At 45.8% G+C, this 21,457-nt stretch overlaps 1 protein-coding gene across 3 annotated transcripts in view; it reads right to left on the reverse strand.

The window, feature by feature from the left end:
• The window catches only part of IQGAP2 (IQ motif containing GTPase activating protein 2), a 563,967-nt gene that overhangs the window by 85,104 nt on the left and 457,406 nt on the right, over positions 1–21,457 (reverse strand). For all 3 annotated transcript variants that reach the window (XM_063963716.1, XM_063963722.1, XM_063963718.1), the window contains 5 exons: positions 20,850–21,058; positions 19,078–19,224; positions 16,733–16,896; positions 16,411–16,635; positions 15,312–15,452 (listed from right to left, as the gene is read on the reverse strand). In XM_063963716.1, coding sequence (XP_063819786.1) covers positions 15,312–15,452; positions 16,411–16,635; positions 16,733–16,896; positions 19,078–19,224; positions 20,850–21,058 — 886 coding nt within the window. The remainder of the gene's footprint in view (positions 1–15,311; positions 15,453–16,410; positions 16,636–16,732; positions 16,897–19,077; positions 19,225–20,849; positions 21,059–21,457) is intronic.

Consider the following 21,457-nt stretch of genomic DNA (forward strand, 5'->3'; position numbering starts at 1 on the left):
GCATGGAACCTTCCGTACTGGATTGCCTCGTATGAGGCTACCATTTTCCCCAACAATCTTATGCAAAGATGGATTGATATCAGAGTAGGCCGTAGAACCATTTGGACCATCTCCTGGAGTGTTCTTGCTTTGTCCTCTGGGAGGAACACCTTCTGAGCCACCTTATTCAGAAACATTCCCAGGAACAGGAGCCGCTGAGTAGGCTCCAGGTGGGACTTCTCTAAATTGCGGATTCACCCATGGTGTGACAGAAGCTGAATAGTGTGGGTCTATACGGAACAAAAAAAGCTCCCTGGATCTCTCTTTTATCAAGAGATCGTCCAGGTAAGGGACAATATTGACCCCCTGGACTCGGAACATCACTTCCGCCATCACCTGCGTGAAAACCCTCGGAGCTGTGGACAGGCTGAAGGGTAGCGCCTGGAACTGGTAGTGATCGTTCTGCAGGGCAAACCGCAGGTAAGCCTGGTGAGGCGGCCAAATCGGGATACGGAGATAGGCGTCCTTTATATCCATGAACTCCCGTTCCTCCAGACCGTAATCACTGCTCGCAAGGATTCCATCTTGAACTTGAAAACCTTTAGGTAAGGGTTCAAGGATTTTAGATTCAAAATGGGCCCTACCGAACCATCCGGTTACGGTACCACGAACAGGTTGGTGTAGTAACCATCTGCCTGTTGTTGTAGTGGCACTGGATCAATGACTTGGGACTGGACCTACTTTAGGATGGCCTGTTACAGCGTAACTCGTGTATCCTCCAAAACTGGTAAGCTTGATTTGAAAATTCGTTGGGGAGGAGCGCTGTAGCACTCCAGCTTGTAGCCCAGAGAAATTAGGTCCTTTACCCAGGCATCCTGGCAGGAGCTTTCCCAGATGCGGCTGAATTGACGCAGTCGAGCTCCCACCTCGAGATCCCCTCTGGGTCGGTGGGCACCGTCATACTGAGGCCTTAATGGAAGTTGAACTGGTGCTCTATTCCTGAGAACCTGCGGCTGCTGGTTTTCTCGTATTACCTGTGGTGCCTCTCGTTGCATTGAAGGCACCTCTGGCCCTAGATCTAAATCTGGTAGGCCGAAAAAACTGGGTAGACAGCCCCATGTAGGAACGTCTAGCCAGTGGGGCCCCAGAGGGGAGAAATGTGGATTTTCCCGCAGTAACCTTAGAAATCCACGTATCCAGCTCAACCCCGAATAGCCACTTCCCCGAGAAGGGAAGAGACTCCACACTGCGCTTGGAATCTGCATCCGCTATCCACTGACCCTGCCACAGGACTCTGCGCGCCGACACTGCCATGGCAGTAGTCCTAGCATTAAGAGCGCCTATTTCCTTGAGAGAACAACACAGGATGCCTGCAGTGTCTTGGATGTGTTTTAGAAGGGTCATCGTAGTAACCAGGGGCATATCCCCCGCAAGACCCTCTTGAAATTGAGTCGCCCATGTATGAATGGCATATGTCATCCAGCAACCCGCAAGCACAGCTCTTTGTAATACGCCAGCTGCTGTGTAAACATACTTTAGTGCTGTTTCTATTTTTCTATCCCCAGGGTCCTTTAATGTAAAGGAGCCTGGAGCTGGCAGTACCATCTGTTTTGATAGGCGGGAGACTGATACGTCCATGGCTGAGGGTTCTTCCCAATTTTTACCACCTTCTGGGGCAAATGGGAAAGTGTGCAAAAACCTTTTTGTCACCTGATATTTTTTATCCTAATTTTCCAGGCTTACTTAAACATGTCATCTAGTTCTGGAGAATCAGGGAAGGTGACAGAGTTTTTTCTGTGCTAAGAAAAACGAATGCAGTGCTGCAGCGTCTTCTAAAGGGATTTTTAGCACATCCCTGATGGCCAGTATGAGGGGCTCAATACCCTGTGCAGAGGTTGAATCCTCAGTAGTAGGATCTAATTCCTCCCCCTCCTCCTGTACCTCTTCCTCAGAATCTGGGCGTAAATCAGGCAGCCCACGTTTATGTGGCCCTGAACTAGGGAGGGGGGTTTGTTTATCATCTGCCTTTGCATCTAGGTCTGCAAAAGCCTGCTGCAGCTGTTGTGTCTTCTGATTTTTAGCAGTGAGCTGGGATGACATATCTGCCATTACAGTTTTTATGGTACCGAGCCAGGATGGCTCCTGACCCTCTTCCCCCAGCCTCCTCGCTAACTTGGGTGGACTGACTGCATGGTTCACATAATAGGGAATCAGCGTAGAGGGAGAGAATTTGGTGTGATATATAAATACACTGCATAATTGGTGTTTGACCATGTTTACAGTAGACAACACACACATACACAATTAGAGATGTGCACCGGAAATTTTTCGGGTTTTGTGTTTTAGTTTTGGATTCAGTTCTGCGGTCGTGTTTTGGATTCGGATGCGTTTTGGCAAAACCTCCCTGAAATTTTTTTGTCGGATTCGGATGTTTTTTTTCCAATAACCCCTCAAAAACAGTTTAAATCATAGAATTTGGGGGTAATTTTGATCCTATAGTATTATTAACCTCAATAACCACAATTTCCACTCATTTCCAGTCTATTCTGAACACCTCACAATACTATTTTTAGTCCTAAAATTCACATCGCTCAGTACAGATAACAGGATGTATAATCAGCAGGTGTATAGCACACGTCGCACAGTACAGTATACAGTATGCAGCTCTGGAGGGATCAGTATTTGGCAGGAAGGCGAGGCCTGGTCCTGGCAGCAGAGTGACAGGCGGCCGTATAGTAGCAGCCAGCTCCAAATCTGGCAGTATGTGGAGAGGGAGGGGGTGAGGGAAGGGAACGAGCGCTGGAGTGTCTGAGCGGAGGGCTTGGAAGTTCAGGGGGAGTGAGGCGGGAGCTGCTCTTCCATAGCAGCGCACAGTGGTGGTGACGGAGTCTGACAAAGTAGGGAGGAGGAGGATTGGGGCAACTGGCCGCAGGGGAGCACTGTGCCGCAGCCATCACCTGCAGGGGGAGTGGAGGGAAACACATCCTATCTGCCCCAGATAAGTGACTTCTGATCAGAGCAATTGAGGGTCGGAGTTTTTCTGAAAGGTGGAAAGGAAGGGGTTCTTTTTCATGTAGGCTGGAAGAACTACAACAAACTTGGGAGTGACTACACTTTTCCCCCTAGTTCGGCAGCCCTGCTGCCCTTTAATACACAGATGAATGAAGACTCCATTTGGAAAGGCGGCCGCTCAGCGATCAAGAGCTGATGCAGCACATGCAAGTGTTTCTGCAAATATGATGAAGAACATCTCATAAGAAACATCGAAACAATATGGGACCAAGTAAACCAATCTCCCAGCCAAGGCGAAATATTGTAGGCTGTAGAATACAGCATGGGTGGAAAGAGGGCAGTGGGCCAATAACCCAGTGGAAAGGAACAGTTCTGGATCAAATACCAGTGAATCCCTCCCTCTATCTTATAAAGTATGATGGATTTGATTGTGTCTATGGGCTTGAGCTTCACAAGGATGAAAGGGTGTCTGCTCTTGAAGTTCTACCAGACAGAGTTGCCTCATCCCGAATCAGCGATGCCCATTTGGCTGACACAATGATTGGTAAAGCAGTGGAGCATATGTTTGAAACAGAGGATGGTTCCAAGGATGAGTGGCGAGGGATGGTATTAGCATGAGCACCTATTATGAACACATGGTTTTATTATTATATAACCTATGAAAAGGACCCAGTCTTATATATGTACCAACTTTTAGATGACTATAAAAGAAGGAGATCTTCGGATCATGCCAGACTCAAATGATTCCCCTCCAGCTGAAAGAGAACCAGGGGAGGTTGTGGACAGCCTGGTGGGCAAGCAAGTGGAATATGCCAAAGAAGATGGCTCAAAAAGGACTGGCATGGTTATTCATTAAGTTGAAGCTAAACCATCTGTGTACTTCATTAAGCTTGATGACGATTTCCATATTTATGTCTACGATTTGGTGAAGACATTCTAAATGGTATTCTGTACTTTTTTTTTTTTTGCCAAACGTAATCTAATGTAAACATTTGTAGAAAGTCGCTGCTTTCTGATTACAGAAATGCTCAGATATTCCTGCGAATTCACAATCCCTTCACAGAGGAAAAAGAAATTAAGAAACCGTTGTTTGAGAACGTTTGTTCTCTTTCCCTTACAAAGGAACAAACCACTTTCCAAGAAGACTGACGTTTTTGGGATTATGGAGACAATGTTTTTGAATATAAATCCTAAAGCAGGTGGTGTATTAGAGCAAAAGAGTGCAAGAGACCAGCCATGCAGTTTCTGAAATATTATGACAAAATGTTACTGTATTTCATAAGCACTCATTCCTAACTCTGCTAAGTACTGTTTGGTATACTGTATCTGGCTTCCATGAGGTAGTTGTCCATTATTTCAGCTTCCATTGACCTTTTTGAAAGCGGTAGAAGTTATCGATTCTTATTTTTTAATTTTATTTTCCCCTATTTTTAATTTTCTCCTGCAAAGCCCAGTAAAATGTTGCAATGTTAAGTATTGACTTGTGCCTTCTGGGGGTCCACTTCTTCACCAAACCCAGCCAAATCTCATCCTAATCCTCTGTTCCACGTTCTCTATGGGTGTCATTCTGAGTTGTTCGCTCGCTAGCAGATTTTAGCAGCATTGCACACGCTAGGCCGCCGTCCTCTGGGAGTGCATCTTAGGTTAGCAGAATTACGAACGAAAGATTAGCAGAATTGCGAATAGAAAATTCTTAGCAGTTTCTGAGTATCTCGAGACTTACTCCTACACTGCGATCAGCTCCGCCCGTTTCGTTCCTAGTTTGACGTCACAAACACGCCCTGCGTTCGGCCAGCCACTCCCCCGTTTCTCCAGACACTCCCGCGTTTTATGCTGGCACGCCTGCGTTTTTCCGCACACTCCCAGAAAACGGTCAGTTTCCGCCCAGAAACACCCACTTCCTGTCAATCACACTCCGATCACTTCAACGATGAAAATTCTTCGTTCGGACGTGAGTAAATTGACAAAATTTTGTGCTAAAATACTTAGAGCATGCGCACTGTGTACCATGCGCACGCACATTTTTGCCTTAATCGCTCCGTTGCGAAAATCGTCAACGAGCGAACAACTCGGAATGACCCCCTATGTACCCCATCTGTGTCACCCATGTCCGTCTACCCCTCCCCTTTAGATTGTAAGCTCTCATGAGCAGGGCCCTCTTCACTTATGTGCTTATCTTTGTCTTACTTTAATAATCTTCAACTGTACCACATCCAGCAGTCTTCTGCCACCTGATACTTATTCCAGTGTCATCTGCTGATGTAACTATGTTTATTTACCCTGTACTTGTCCTATACTGTCATCAACTGTAAATTGCTGTTTTCCTGTATGATTAATTATGTACTCTGTAATTGGGCGCTGCGGAACCCTTGGGTGTGGTATTGAAAGTAGACAGTAACTAGGTCGACAATGTCTAGGTCGACCACTATCGGTCGACAGGGTGTCTAGGTCGACAGGGTCTTTAGGTCGACATGTTCTAGGTCGACAGGTCAAAAGGTCGACATGAGTTTTTCATGTTATTTTGGTGTCGTTTTCTTCGTAGAGTGACCGGGAACCCCAATTAGTGCACCGCTTCGCTCGCCATGCTTCGGGCATGGTGCCTTCGCTCCGCTACCGCTTCATTCAGCACAGATTACCGTTCCAATCGTAGTCCACGTGGAACGTTAAGTGTGAAAAGGTTCAAAAAAAGAAAAAAATTGTGAAAAACTCATGTCGACCTTTTGACCTGTCGACCTAGAACATGTCGACCTAAAGACCCTGTCGCCCTAGTTACTGTCGACCAATAGTGGTCGACCTAGACATTGTCGACCTAGTTACTGTCGACTTTCAGTCCGGATCCCGGAACCCTTGTGGTGCCATATAAATAAAGGATAATAATAATAATAATAATATAGGGTGTATAATCCTCAGGTGTATCTCACACATTGCTCAGTACAGTATATAGGGTGTATAATCCCCAGGTGTATCTCACACATCACAAAGTACAGTATATAGGGTGTATAATCCCCAGGTGTATCTCACACATTGCTCAGTACAGATTACAAGATGTATAATAACCAGGTGTATAACACACGTCGCACAGTACAGTATACAGGGTGTATAATTACCAGGTGTATCACACACATCGCATAGTACAATATATAGGGTGTATAATCCCCAGGTGTATCTCACACATCACACAGTACAGTATATAGGGTGTATAATCCCCAGGTGTATCTCACACATCGCTCAGTACAGATTACAGAATGTATAATCACCAGGTGTATCTCACACATCACAAAGTACAGTATATAGGGTGTATAATCCCCAGGTGTATCTCACACATCGCTCAGTACAGATTACAGGATGTATAATCACCAGGTGTATAACACACGTCGCACAGTACAGTATACAGGGTGTATAATTAATTACCAGTTATATCACACACATCGCACAGTACAGTATATAGGGTGTATAATCCCCAGGTGTATCTCACACATCACACAGTACAGTATATAGGGTGTATAATCCCCAGGTGTATCTCACACATCGCTCTGTCAATTTACTCACGTCCGAACGAAGAATTTTCATCGTTGAAGTGATCGGAGTGTGATTGACAGGAAGTGGGTGTTTCTGGGCGGAAACTGACCGTTTTCTGGGAGTGTGCGGAAAAACGCAGGCGTGCCAGCATAAAACGCGGGAGTGTCTGGAGAAACGGGGGAGTGGCTGGCCGAACGCAGGGCGTGTTTGTGACGTCAAACCAGGAACGAAACGGGCGGAGCTGATCGCAGTGTAGGAGTAAGTCTCGAGCTACTCAGAAACTGCTAAGAATTTTCTATTCGCAATTCTGCTAATCTTTCGTTCGTACAATATATAGGATGTATAATCACCAGGTGTATAACACACGTCGCACAGTACAGTATACAGGGTGTATAATTAATTACCAGGTGTATCACACACATCGCACAGTACAGTATATAGGGTGTATAATCCCCAGGTGTATCTCACAGTACAGTATATAGGGTGTATAATCCCCAGGTGTATCTCACACATCGCTCAGTACAGTATACAGGGTGTATAATCACCAGGTGTATCACAAACGTTCACAGTACAGTATACAGGGTGTCTAATCCCCAGGTGTATCTCACACATCGCTCAATACAGATTACAGGATGTATAAAATCACCAGGTGTATAACACACGTCGCACAGTACAGTATACATACTGGTCACAACAATGCAGCAGATATTGAGCACTGATCAGGATACTAGAAGTGACACAGAGCTGCAAGATACAGCAATGGCCTACTGTACTGTACTATATGTATACTGCTGGTCACCAAAATGCTGCACTGTCCTACTATATACTGCTCACAATAATGCAGCACAGATATGGATAGTATACTTGACACAGAGCTGCAAGATGCAGCAATGGCCTACTGTACTGTACTGTATGTATACTGCTGGTCACCAAAATGCTGCACTGTCCTACCATATACTGCTCACAATAATGCAGCACAGATATGGCCTACTGTACTGTGTATGGATAGTATAATTGACACAGAGCTGCAAGATACAGCAATGGCCTACTGTACTGTACTATATGTATACTGCTGGTCACCAAAATGCTGCACTGTCCTACTATAAATACTACTCACAATAATGCAGCACAGAGATAGTATACTTGACACAGAGCTGCAAGATACAGCAATGGCCTACTGTACTGTACTACTATAATTATATACTGGTGGTCCCCAGTCCCCACAATGCAGCACACTGAGCACAGATATGGAGCGTTTTCAGGCAGAGAACGTAGATATTTTCAGCACACTGAGCACAGATATTTGCAGCACACTGAGCACAGATTACGGAGCTTTTCATGGAGAGAACGCCGCCACGACCTTCAATCTCCAATGCACAAGTGAAAATGGCGGCGACGCGCGGCTCTTTATATAGAATACAAATCTCGCGAGAATCAGACAGCGGGATGACGACGTTCGGGCGCGTTCGGGTTAACTGAGCAAAGCGGGAAGATCCAAGGCTGCCTCGGAACCGTGTAAAATAGGTGAAGTTCGGATCTCGGAGAACTGAACCCGCTCATCTGTAATTACAATAGCAAGCCTGCCTTACTGTAAGTGAGGAGGAGACATAGAATGAGAGAGGAACAGCACACCCAAGCTTGTGAGACTGCAAGCTGTGTGTATGTATATATATATATATATATATATATATATATATCTCACAGTGAAACACCGAAGTTCTTGTCCTTTTCAGGACCCTAATCGTGTAAAATAGCGGCTCTCCCCCTTATTTACACCCCTCTACCAGTTTCCTGAGTATCCTTGAGTGTCTGGAGGAGCTGTGTGTCCTTGCTGCTGCAGCTGTAAGCAGAGGAAGGCGCCAAAACGCCGCTGGTCCCGCTCTGAGGAAGCTCCGCCCCCTGTAAGGGCACCAGAGCTATGTAGTTATTTATACTGGCAATGTCTCCTACTTAGTGTAAAACTTTACACAAATGCTAGTTTTCACCACCGCTGCCAGTGCACACAGGGGGCTATAGCGGATCCCCCCAGGAAAGGTTAGCGCAGAGGTTCTCAAACTCGGTCCTCGGGGGCCCATACAGTGCATGTTTTGCAGGTCTCCTCACAGAATCGCAAGTGAAATAATTAGCTCCACCTGTGGACCTTTTAAAATGTGTCAGTGAGTAATTAATACACCTGTGCACCTGCTGGGTTACCTGCAAAACATGCACTGTGTGGGCTCCCGAGGACAGAGTTTGAGAACCTCTGGGTTAGCGTATGCCGCCCCTGCAATAGCGCAGCACCAAGAATCGGGGGACCCCCCTAGCAAGGCCCCCGGTTTGTATTCACCACTCTTCTCACCTTCAAGCTATGTTAGGGGTGTGCGGCGTGCTGCGATTGCGTTCGCCAAGGCGCAATGCCAAAAATAAAATGAAGAAAAAATCCTCTGGAGCTCCAGAGTGTGCATCCTCTCCTTAGGGCACATTTTTCTAAACTGACTGTAGGAGGGGGCATAGAGGGAAGGAGCCAGCACACCCAGTTGAAGAAATTTAAAGTGCACCGGCTCCTTTGGACCCCATCTATACCCCATCATATTAAGTGAACCTCAGTATCCCTTATGGATGTTAGAGAAAACGAGTTTCATGGTAAGAACTTACCTTTGTTAAAACTCTTTCTGCGAGGTACACTGGGCTCCACAAGGATTGGACAATGGGGTGTAGAGTAGGATCTTGATCCGAGGCACCAACAGGCTCAAAGCTTTGACTGTTCCCAGAATGCACAGCGCCGCCTCCTAGATCACCCCGCCTCCCAGCACAGGAGCTCAGTTTTTAGTTAACCAGCCCAATGCAGTAGCAGGAAAAGAGACGACAACGGTTAGTAGCCACATACACCACACTCTCACGACAGGAGAAGTGTCAGCGGCTAATGCCATACCAACCCAAAGAAGCTAAGTGCGTCAGGGTGGGCACCTTGTGGAGCCCAGTGTACCTCGCAGAAAGAGTTTTAACAAAGGTAAGTTCTTACCATAAAACTCGTTTTCTGCTGTGGGGTACACTGGGCTCCACAAGGATTGGACAATGGGGATGTCCTAAAGCAGTTCCTTATGGGAGGGGACTTGAACAGGACGGTTCTGAATTAAATGCCGGGCCAGGTTCAACGCATTGAAGACTTGGTCCACCGACCCTGAAGGGAGTGTTGCTCCTGCACCACGCCCCAACCTCTTAGACTGGCATCTGTCGTCAACAGGACCCAGTTGGATATCCAGAAGGGACGACCCCTGCACAATTGTTGGTCCCGGAGCCACCAGTGTAGTGACAGACGGACCTCCGGAGTCAAGATGATCATTTGAGATCTGATCCGGTGAGGCAGGCCGTCCCACTTGGCTAGAATCAGCCTCTGGAGTGGGCGAGAATGGAATTGAGCATACTCCACCATGTCGAATGCTGATACCATTAGGCCCAGCATCTGCATTGCCGAATGTATCGACAGTTGAGGACGAGAAAGGAAGCAAACTAATCCTGTCCTGAATCTTCAGGACTTTCTCCTGAGACAAGAACAGCCTCTAGTTGCGAGTGTCTAACAACGCTCCCAGGTGCACCATGCTCTGAGCAGGGACCAGGGAGGATTTCTTCCAGTTGATGAGCCACCCGTGGGCTAGTAGAAACCGGACCGTCATATACAGATGACGCAGGAGAAGATCTGGGGAATTTGCCAGGATTAACAAGTCGTCCAGATACGGCAGTATCCTGACCCCTTGACGGCGGAGTACCACCGTCAGCACCGCCATAACTTTGGTGAAGACTCGCGGAGCCGTTGTTAAACCAAAGGTAACGCCCGAAACTGGTAATGTAGGTTGCCAATAGCGAACCTCAGGTATTGTTGATGTGACACTGCTATCGGAATATGCAGGTAAGCATCCTGTATGTCCAGGGAGACCATGTAGTCCCCAGGTTCCAAGGCCAGAACTATAGAGCGAAGGGTTTCCATACGGAACTTGGAAACCTTCACAAACCTGTTCAATGCCTTGAGGTTGAGAATGGGCCGGGAGGACCCATTCGGTTTCGGGACTAGAAACAGCGGAGAATAGTACCCCCGCCCCCTCTAAGCAAGAGGCACCTGTACTACGACTCCTGTATCCAGGAGGGTCTGTACCACCGAGTGTAGAGTTTTTGCCTTTGTCTGGTCCAAAGGGACGTCTGTCTGGCAAAATCGATGAGGGGGTCGGTATTTGAAGGCTATGGCGTAACCTCGAGTGACGACTTCCCGTACCCAGGCATCTGAAGTGGTCTTCAACTATTCCTGGGTATACCCTAGAAGCCGGCCCCCCACCCTGGGAACCCCCAGCGGGAGGCCCGCCCCGTCACGCAGCAGGCTTATCGGTCTTGGCAGCTGGCTGACGGGCAGCCCAGGCTCTTTTGGGCTTCGGCTTACCAGGTTTGGAAGTACGGGCCTGCTTATGGTACGCCTGACCTTTTGCTTTACCTGAAGGATGAAAGGGGCGAAAGGACGTGCCTTTAGCCTTCGACACAGAAGGAACGGTATTAGGCAGACAGGCAGTTTTGGCAGTAGCCAAGTCAGCCACAATCTTATTTAAGTCCTCCCCAAACAGAATATCTCCCTTGAAAGGGAGTACCTCCAGGGTTTATCTTGAGTCCAGAGCCACAGACCAGGATCTCAGCCACAATATCCGGCGAGCCAGGACTGACGTAGTAGAGGCCTTGGCTGCTAGGATACCGGCATCAGAAGCTGCCTCTTTAATATATCGAGAAGCTGTGACAAAATATGACAAGCATTGTCTAGCATGGTCAGAAGAGATTTCAGCTTCTAACTCCAAGGCCCATGCTTCAATAGCCTCTGCAGCCCATGTAGCTGCAATAGTGGGCCCTTGTGCAGCACCCGTGAGGAAGTAAATCGCTTTCAGACAACCCTCTACACGTTTATCCGTAGGCTCTTTTAGAGACGTGACGGTAGTGACAGGTAGAGCTGAGGAAACCACCATCCTAGCCATATGCGAGTCTACTGGAGGAGGCGTTTCCCAATTTTTAGACGGCTTTGGCGCGAGGGGATAGCGAGCCAGCATCTTCTTTTGAGGCACAAACTTAGTACCCGGGTTTTCCCAGGGTTCCTGACGTATATCCACTAGGTGGTCAGAGTGAGGTAAAACTTGCTTAACCACCTTCTGATGCTTGAACCTATCTGGTTTCTTAGGAGGGACGGATGGCTCGGGATCATCTATAATCTGCAGAATTAACTTAATAGCCTCCAAAAGATCAGGAACATCCACATGTGAACTACCCTCCCCATCACCCGTATCTGAGTCAGAACCTGTGGGGTCAGTGTAAGTGCCATCTTCATCAGACGAGGTGTCAGTGACAGCAGTGGATTGTGAGGAGATAAGCGCTCGCTTAGAGGACCTCTTGGACTTAGGCAAGCGTTGGTCAGACTTTTTAGTAGTCAAGGACTGGTTCAACGTCTTTAATTGAGCAGATAAATCGACCGCCCACGGCGGGTTAGCTGCAGGGACCACAAACGGTTGTAACGGCATTGGGGGTCCCATAGGGGGAGTTAGATTATGAACTAGCGTATGCAGAAGCGTGGAAAAAGCGTCCCACTGTGGGTCATTATGTGCCTCTGTTGCCACAGTCCCACTGGGGGGCAAGGAGCCCCCAGAACCAGAGCCCACAGTTGCTATATTCTCCTCATACGGCCCCGTGGCGTCAGCAACACCGGCAGTGTGTTCAGTCCCAGAACAGTTACCTTCAGAAGCAGACATGATATAACTTGCAGTATTAGGTTAACACAGTACAATTATCAGCAGCACTATACCTCTGAACCCAAACCCCTGCGCAGTGTAGTCAGCACAAGCAGGGATACAGGAGAGATATGGTGACTAAATCACAGAGAAAAATACGTAATACAGTATATCTTTGTGAAAATCCTATACAGGTATTAGATAACACCTGACACACCAAGCCCCCACAGGTTATAGAATATAGGGATAGCAGGTTGAGTGAAAGACACGAAATGGACACCACTCAGCTATCAAATGCACACACAGAAAGTCACAGTTTGTACAATGCAGAGGTTATTACTGACAATAATACTGCACTGGACTAGCTTACACAGCTATATAACAATAGATATAACAGTACACAGTAAGAACTGGATGTATATCACAGGGTAATTGTACTATAAAACCCTGACTAAGTGCACTCTTTCTCAACTATCACTGTCTAAAAAGGCAGGTAGAATACTTAAGTGTCATGTAAAGGCACAGCGCTGACAACCAGGCGGCTTTACATAGGAGGATTTGCCCAAGCAGTCCCAGAAACAGTGAGCTGAGGGATAATGGAGCCGCAGACACTGACAAGGAGTGAGGAAAAGACAGATATGCAGCTCCAGGGCGGGAACACTTGCTAGAAATGGCGCCCTGGGGCTGGGGGAGGGGCTTCAGGTCTAAGCCTTATCCCCTCTGCTGGCAAAACCACCGGGTACTGCGGGCGATATAAGAATTGGTTTAGAGAGAAAACCTGACCTGCGCCCAAGCCCTGGTGATCTAGTGGGATCGCCTGTACTGCCACAGTGTCCACCGCCAGCGCGCGCGGCCCGCCTCCCACTGACCGCGCCGGATCGCGATAAAGACCGGGTCCCACAAGCGGGACCCACTTACCACCTCCCGAAGCGCGGCCACGCGATCTTGGAGAGCCCCAGCCGTGTGTGACTAACGTGAAGAAAACCGGAGCCTCCGCTGTAGGTACCCGGCAACCAGGGCTCGGGAGTGTACAGCGCCGCTGGGGAGAGCTGGAGCTGCAGCAGTGAATGTCACAAGAAATTTACCACCGCTGCTGCCCTTGAAGTCTTCACTTTTTACCTCATAAAAAGCTTTTCTTAGGGCTGTTTAGAGCAGCCCCTCTGTTAAGTGCCTGCTTACTGCAGCACCAACTTACAAAACTGAGCTCCTGTGCTGGAAGGCGGGGTGATATAGGAGGCGGCGCTGTGCATTCTGGGAACAGTCAAAGCTTTGAGCCTGTTGGTGCCTCGGATCAAGATCCTACTCTACACCCCATTGTCCAATCCTTGTGGAGTCCAGGGTACCCCGCAGCAGAAATACTGTATTGTTTAAAACTTTTTTTGTTGTTGTTCCTGAAGCTTAATGTAATGAGCAGATGAATCCCTAACTGTGCACATACTGGAAGGGAAGATACCTTGCTATGAAGAATATATACTGCTGATGAATATGTAATTGTACACTACATTAGTTGCTGCAGGTAATGTATGGAATGCAAGTCTCCCTTCTAGTCATTCATTACCAGACCAGGTATATCCCTCCCACCAGCTCCCAGGCAGTCGTGACGCATGTAGCAATTAAAACATTCACAGAACATTTAAAGAGAACAGACAGAGCACTAACAGTGTAACCAGATTTTATAAAGGACTGCAAAGCATTAACACTCCCTGTCAGTACAGGTGGCAGCAAGGCATTACACTCCCCCTCAGTACAGGTGGCAGCAAGGCATTACACTCCCCCTCAGTACAGGTGGCAGCAAGGCATTACACTCCCCCTCAGTACAGGTGGCAGCAAGGCATTACACTCCCCCTCAGTACAGGTGGCAGCAAGGCATAACACTCCCCCTCAGTACAGGTGGCAGCAAGGCATTACACTCCCCCTCAGTACAAGTGGCCGCAAGGCATTACACTCCCCATCAGTACAGGTGATGTAATGCATTACACTCCCCCTCAGTACAAGTGGCGGCAAAGCATTACACTCCCCATCAGTACAGGTGATGTAATGCATTACACTCCCCATCAGTACAGGTGGCGGCAAGGCATTACACTCCCCCTCAGTACAAGTGGCGGTAAAGCATTACACTCCCCCTCAGTACAGGTGATGTAATACATTACACTGCCAGTCAGTACAGGTGGCAGCAAGGCATTACACTCCCTGTCAGTACAGGTGGCGGCAAGGCATTACACTCCCCGTCAGTACAGGTGATGTAATACATTACACTGCCAGTCAGTACAGGTGGCAGCAAGGCATTACACTCCCTGTCAGTACAGGTGGCGGCAAGGCATTACACTCCCTGTCAGTACAGGTGGCGGCAAGGCATTACACTCCCTGTCAGTACAGGTGGCGGCAAGGCATTACACTCCCTGTCAGTACAGGTGGCGGCAAGGCATTACACTCCTTGTCAGTACAGGTGGCGGCAAGCTAACGACTATATATCACTGTTGGAGCAGGGGAGTTGCTAGCAAGCTGCCACCTGTACTATTGAATGGGTGGTATTCATGTGACCGCCGGTCAGCTGACCGACAGTCACATGACCTCCTCCGTGAGCCCGATGGCTCACTATCCCGATGGTCGGCATGCCGACCAACAGGGACTATTTCCACTCGTGGGTGTCCACGACACCTATAGAGTGGGAATAGAACCCGTGGCGACCACAGGTCGCCACCGAGCCCGCAGCGTGGCGAGCGTCGGTATGCTGCCGGGATCCCGGCGTCGGTAAGGAGACCGCCGGTCACCAGTACTACACCCCTATTGAATACCTCACCTTCATTAACAAATGGAGCAGCCAAAACATTTATGAACATTTAAACAAATACAACTATGATAAAAAGATTATATGATGGTTATATTTTCCCCTTAAAGATTAAAATGACATTCCCTCCTTTTTTTATTCTAAAAAAAAAATGTACCCGCTTTCTAATACTGCAGGAGACATCCGACCACAGGCATTTCTATATTATTAATATTGCTGTAAATATGTATTCGTCAGGCATCACCACACAGTATCATTGTGATGCTCTCAAAGTGACTACTTACGGGATGAGGTCCAGAGAGGAGAATATGGAGTGCAGAACTTTGTCTGTCACTGCGCGTAAACTTTGTATTGAAGATTCCAGTTTATTAACCACTTCATTGTGTGATAAAGCCTGCTCCGTCGTAACATCGTATGGCAGCTTGCTGAAAATACCGACACAGAATTTATAGCGCCAACTGATTGAAAAGCAATCTGCATTTATTTTTCACAAAACCATTGGCCCCTGTCCCAGTAAATAAAGATTCCAGTTTGATTCATTTTCTTACATTTCTAAAGAGACATTTTTTTACAGTCTTATTAGCAAAATGTAGTCAGCGTAGGGCACACGGCTTCACAACTGTACTAGCCACTGAGTTAGAGAAATAAATCTTCTATAACATAAGAGGAGGACAATACCTAGACAAAGGAGGTTTTTTGCGGGTTGAAGCAAAAAAAAATCATGGTTCAGTGATATCACTGCTCAACAGTAAACTGAATACTGGTTCAATTCACAAAATAGGTCAGGGGTGGGGAACCTTTGGTCCTCCAGCTGCTGTTGAACTACACATACCAGCATGCCCTGCTACAGTTTTGCTATTTGGCCCTGCTAAAACAGTTGCAGGGCATGCTGGGATGTGCAGTTCAGCAACAGCTGGAGGGCCGCCGGTTCCCCACCCCTGAAATAGGTGATGGATAATCCATTATAGTGCAATAGGTCCTACATCTCACACTTATTTCTGTGTTGTGTGTTATGGTGCACTCAATACTTGTCTTAAATCCGTAAATTATACAATATTGTTTAAAAGTAAAAAACAACTTGATTGAGGTTAATCAATTATTGGTTACAAGGTGGAATATAACAGAATATTGGGGCTTCCATTACATTTGTTTCCCTGTACATGAACACGTATGTGCCCGGAATTCTTCCTGCAACACGTGGTCGGCAGCACAGGTAGCATGTGCCATGGTGCCAGAAATGTGATGTTAGCACCCAACATTCTGCGTTGATCCGGTATAATACAGTCCATCACACCCAGTAAGGTTGCTGGGTACTGCATTAGATCAGTAGGTCAATGTCTATCACAAATGGGTAAAAGTAATGTCTAGAATGGGATATTTAACCTTGCTTCTCCAGTGGCAGCTTCCTGCTGGTTCACCCAGGCCTTGTACACCTCCACTGGGCTGGTGTTGATAATTAGTGACTTATCTTCAATGATTTCTTTTACCACGGGTGCAAGCAATTGGCGCAGTGTGTTCTGACCCCGGGCACCACGATTAAAGCTGACCACCATCTTTATCACCGTCGGGTTCCCAGTGACTATATCTTGTATCTGGTCGACTTTGGACCTGTGATCATAACCACAACATTGCCATGTTTCATCTACCTGTAGTCACATATATGTCTATGTACAAACAGAGCATAGCAATCTAAGGCATTACATACTTTATTTCCTCTTGCAGGGCAGTTTCAAAGAGTTTAAGAAGAAGGTACTCTTCCCGTTGATTAGAGGCATAATTATACAGTGTGAAGATCACAGTGTCCATGAACTTAGTGGATTTATTTTGAGGCATCTGGAAAATCACCTTTGCCAAGTATGTTGGGTTAGTCTAAAAAAGAACACAAAATATCATGCCGGCACACACAGACATTACAGAGAGGGAGACTTCATGCAACGTAACACACTAGAGGTAGACCAAAACCTGTAGACGTATATATTTATACGCAGAAATTACTGTCTTCAAAGTACTGTACTGTAGCGGATATTAATAAAATCATAAAAATGACACGTGCACTAAATACACAGAAGATAAAGGAAAACAACTGAATTCATCCCTACAAACCGAAATTTTTGCGTTATAATTTATATTGGATAAATATATTTGGTGTAATACAACCACTATTATGTCTGAAGGAATGTGATGCACATTATTCCTACAACTGGGGTCCTGACCCCCATCCGTGGGAATGTAGTGTTTCTGTGACACGGTATTTAATCACTGTACACATACATGTGAATGTAAATACAAGTGATACATTATGTAAGCAAGACGGAGAACACTTGATCAAATACAAGAAAAAAACTACTTGTGTCTAAAGCTCTGGACCAAATATGGCAACACTGCCAAGTGACCAAGAGAGTCAGCAGAGATGTTGACAGTATTTCCCTACTGTTCTGGCAGGAACTCACTTTAGATGTTTTTTTTATGTGTTTTTACGTTCCCGTATGTGGGATTACTTATTTCATTAAAAATTTTTCTTATATACACCCCTTTCAATTTATTCCTATGGAACGGCACTCTGATTGATTACATGGGAGCGTAAGGCGTGATATTACCTGAAACAAGTCTAAAGAAACCTTGATAAGAACAATGTAAAAAGTTCACACTCCTGGACACGCACATTGCTGTAGTGTTATGCACAACTATAAAAGATACCTTTATATGTTAGCCGAGTGTGTGGGATACGCTCTTTTGTTCATAAATACTTGAGTGTTTGAACTGAGAAAATTGTGGTTTTTCGCCTTTTCACCACTGCTGCTAACTGATCATCACTGGGTGGAATCACATTGTTTATTAAGAACGTACTACACATTCATTCTTCATATTTATGTACATACAGTATGAAAAAAAAAAAAAAAAAAAAAAGAAGTGGGACCTTCAAGAACCACGTAAAAGTGATCAGGAAATACATATTGAACATTGAGGGATGTGTTGTGTGAAATATCTATAATTCCAAATGTGTTGTTTTTTGCGATTACCTTTTTGTTATACCATATGTAAATATGTGGAGTCCTGAGAAACAAATTTGATAAACTGTGTCATAAATGAAGAATGTACAGTTTTAAACCATGTGAAGGGATCGGGCAAATGACATTGAAGTCAATCATCCTAGCCTGTAAAACCAATGGAGGCAACCCAGCAAGAGTTTAGCGAGTTCCAGGGATGAGTGCCCGCAGCCAATTGAATAGCATCCTTTGAGCTTACCAAACTCGCGCTGAATTTGACGGTCCCCATAGTCTTTTATTCACAACTGCTGATGTGCCCGGTTTCAACCAGGCAAAGCTTTGCAGGGCGGAACTTTTCACCCCATTAGTAGCCGAAAAATCCCTGCTTAGCAAGGGGCTGCAAACAACTGTCACAGTTTCCAGAACATCCAGCGGGTGCACAGGGAGAGTTCACAAACGGTCACATTTTCTAAAGCACGATGGTGATACACTGTAAGTTGCAGGCGGACGTTTTGCCACATAACTCCGAAATGATCAACCAATTACAACGCCAATATGGATCTACTATGGTATGCCAGCGCTCGGTATCCCGACCACCGGTGTACCGGCAGCGGGGTGAGCGCAAAAGAGCCCCTTGCTGGCTCGCTATGCTCGCCACGCTGTGGGCACAGTGGCGCGCTCCACCTGCCACGCTATTTATTCTCCCAGAGGTGTTGTGGACAACCCAAGAGGGAAAATAGTTGTCGGTATGCCGGCTGTTGGGATTCTGGCGCCGGTATGCTGAGCGCCGGAACCCCGGCAGCCGGCATATCAAGTGCCACCCCGCCAAAATAATTCTGCAAAGCTACGGACCAAGAGCTTTAATTTAGTGTAGAATGATCCCTGCTCAGACAACGGCATCATAGAAATAAATCAGTCATAAAAGTCGTCCTTTTGCTATTAATACATAAAAAAAATTTTTTTTATATATATATATATATATATATATATATATACACACACACACATATATATATATTTTTTTTTATTATTATTTTTTTTTAACACCCTACACATGCTGTACCTGCAGTAGATAGAAAAGATGCTGGTATGCTTCCAACTTTTTTCTCTTCTCTTTACTCAGTCCTTTAATTCCTTGCTTATCAGTCAGCATCTCTTCTACTTGACCTTTGCTTTTCTTGTTCAGCTTTGTGCTGTGAGACACAACATCCTGCACAGGAATAAACAACATTCCATGTTTAACAGTGAATTCAAAAGTGGATGTTTCCTAGTGACCGGTTTCAGTAAATTACGCATTTCCTATCTTAACCAAAAAGCCCCCAATTCTTACTTTCAGTTTTTCTCTAACCAGCCGACACTGAAGCAATTTAATGGCTATATTTCATAGTTGCCTGCTCTCCCGGAATATCCAGGAGACTCTTGAATTTGGAGGGAGTTCTCCTGGCTCCCGGGAAGGAAGGCTACTCTCCCGACCCTGCAATCTGAGGCATTGCTTCGGGTGGGGAGGGGCAGCGAGACATGAATTGTAGCACCACACTCCTGCCCCTCCTTCCTTGACCTGACCCTCCTTAGATCTCCCAGAAGATGCTGGATAAAAGTGGGTATGTAGGTGATAGATCTGTAATAATACAATAATTTATGCTTATAAATGGAATAATAGATTTCCTGTAAGGACTGTTCAAAGAGGCTGAATGAGTCAGGATCATAGTTGTATAACAAGTGATAGCGCTATGTTAGCATATTTGAGTTTAGCATGCTTAATAAACTAATTTTTTTCTAAAAAAAACTCTCACAGGCGACTGGTTCACTTTACAAACGGTGACTAAAGTACTTATTCAAAAAGGGTCTCACGAGCTACTTATATTGTTTTGACCTGTGATCTATGAGTACATCTGGAAAACATGCATTGTCGGAGTAATCTCGGAGAATGCTAAAGAATCACTAGTATAAAGGGCATCAATTTCACGTGCTTTCCAATAAATCAACTATCCTAACAGAATTAATGTTACACCTGTACTGAAATGTACTTTACAATTATCGGCTCTTTATACATACTGTACATATTTAGTCAGGTACAGTCTTTTGACATAGAGCTTTAATCTGTACTGAGCCAATGAACACATTATCTGACAGGAAGGCTGAACTGGTCTGCACATGTTTTAGGAATGTACTGTACACTTGTGACAGCCTTAAAATTCAAGTTCTCTCCTGGAAGTGGCTCAGTTCATTTGTTGTGCATATCAAAAGTACAATTTTCCAACGCTGGCTTAAACATAACCTACTGTAACAGTTTTCACTTAACTATAGGACAATAAACACTCTGGGGATATACAATTAGCCCCGGTTTTTAACTATCTAATTAGCCCCGATAAGCCGCGGCACACGCCGTCGTCTTATCAGGGATTTTGTTTCGCTTGCCTCTGGCAGGCGAAGCAAAATCCCTGGTAACAGCCCCGTTTTCGGCTGAAAACAGGGCTGTTTCACCCGAAAACACACAGGTTTCACTGAACCTGTGTGTTTTCGGAAGAAAGGGTTTTATTTACACGCAATTTAACAGGATAGCATGTAAAAAAAAAAAAATAAATCGGTGAAACATCGGACAAAAGTCAGCTAAACGGGCGAAAACGGACGTTTTTCGGACCAGATGTTTTAACGGGGATAATTGTATATCCCCCTTTTTCGTTGCATTCTCGTTTCTCAATTCAATTTATGCCTTTAATGCAGACAGACTACTACTGCCAGCCTGCTTTATTATGTATAGCCATCCCAGAGTTCTATCTGTTGCACCAAACAAAAACATGGATCTAGAAGTGAAATATACATGGTTATACCCACCTGCAGAGTAATCCTGTTTTTTACCAGTAAGCCTATTTTAATATCCATGAGGTTGAGATCTTTTTCCAGTTGTTGGTTTGATCTAATTTTTGTGACCACTTCTTCTCTTAAGCTGGTCACCTCCAGTTCTTCCTGAAAGTCCAAATCACTCTGGTCTAGGAGATAGACAAACTTCCGCACAACATTCAGTGGTGGGCTTTCCGAACAAACTGTGAGCAAGAGGACAATAATTAGCAAAGGAAAGGTTCTCAGCACATCTAAAAAGTTTAATAGTACATAACTTATTATGACAGAAGTGAGGAAAAACCTTTTTTACACTGAAAAAAAATAATAATAAATAACCTTTGCCCATGTACATAAATCCATTTATTTACAATAACTCAGCCACCCTACCCTTTGTTTTTAACGCAGAAGACAGGAGCTGGCAGATCATTTACCTACCAATAGATGGCAGCTCAGTGAGCACGACTGTCCGTCCAACGTGGAAGCTGAAGCTTGTTCACAAGGAAATGAAACATGATCTAGTTTTCTCTTCTACCAGGTCACCCCTTTCTGCTTTTTCTGAGAGGGGAAACAGGGATGACCCTGCACGTGGTAGTTATGTCCAC

The sequence above is a fragment of the Pseudophryne corroboree genome, chromosome 1 (assembly GCF_028390025.1).
Source record: "Pseudophryne corroboree isolate aPseCor3 chromosome 1, aPseCor3.hap2, whole genome shotgun sequence".
NCBI lineage: Eukaryota > Metazoa > Chordata > Amphibia > Anura > Myobatrachidae > Pseudophryne > Pseudophryne corroboree.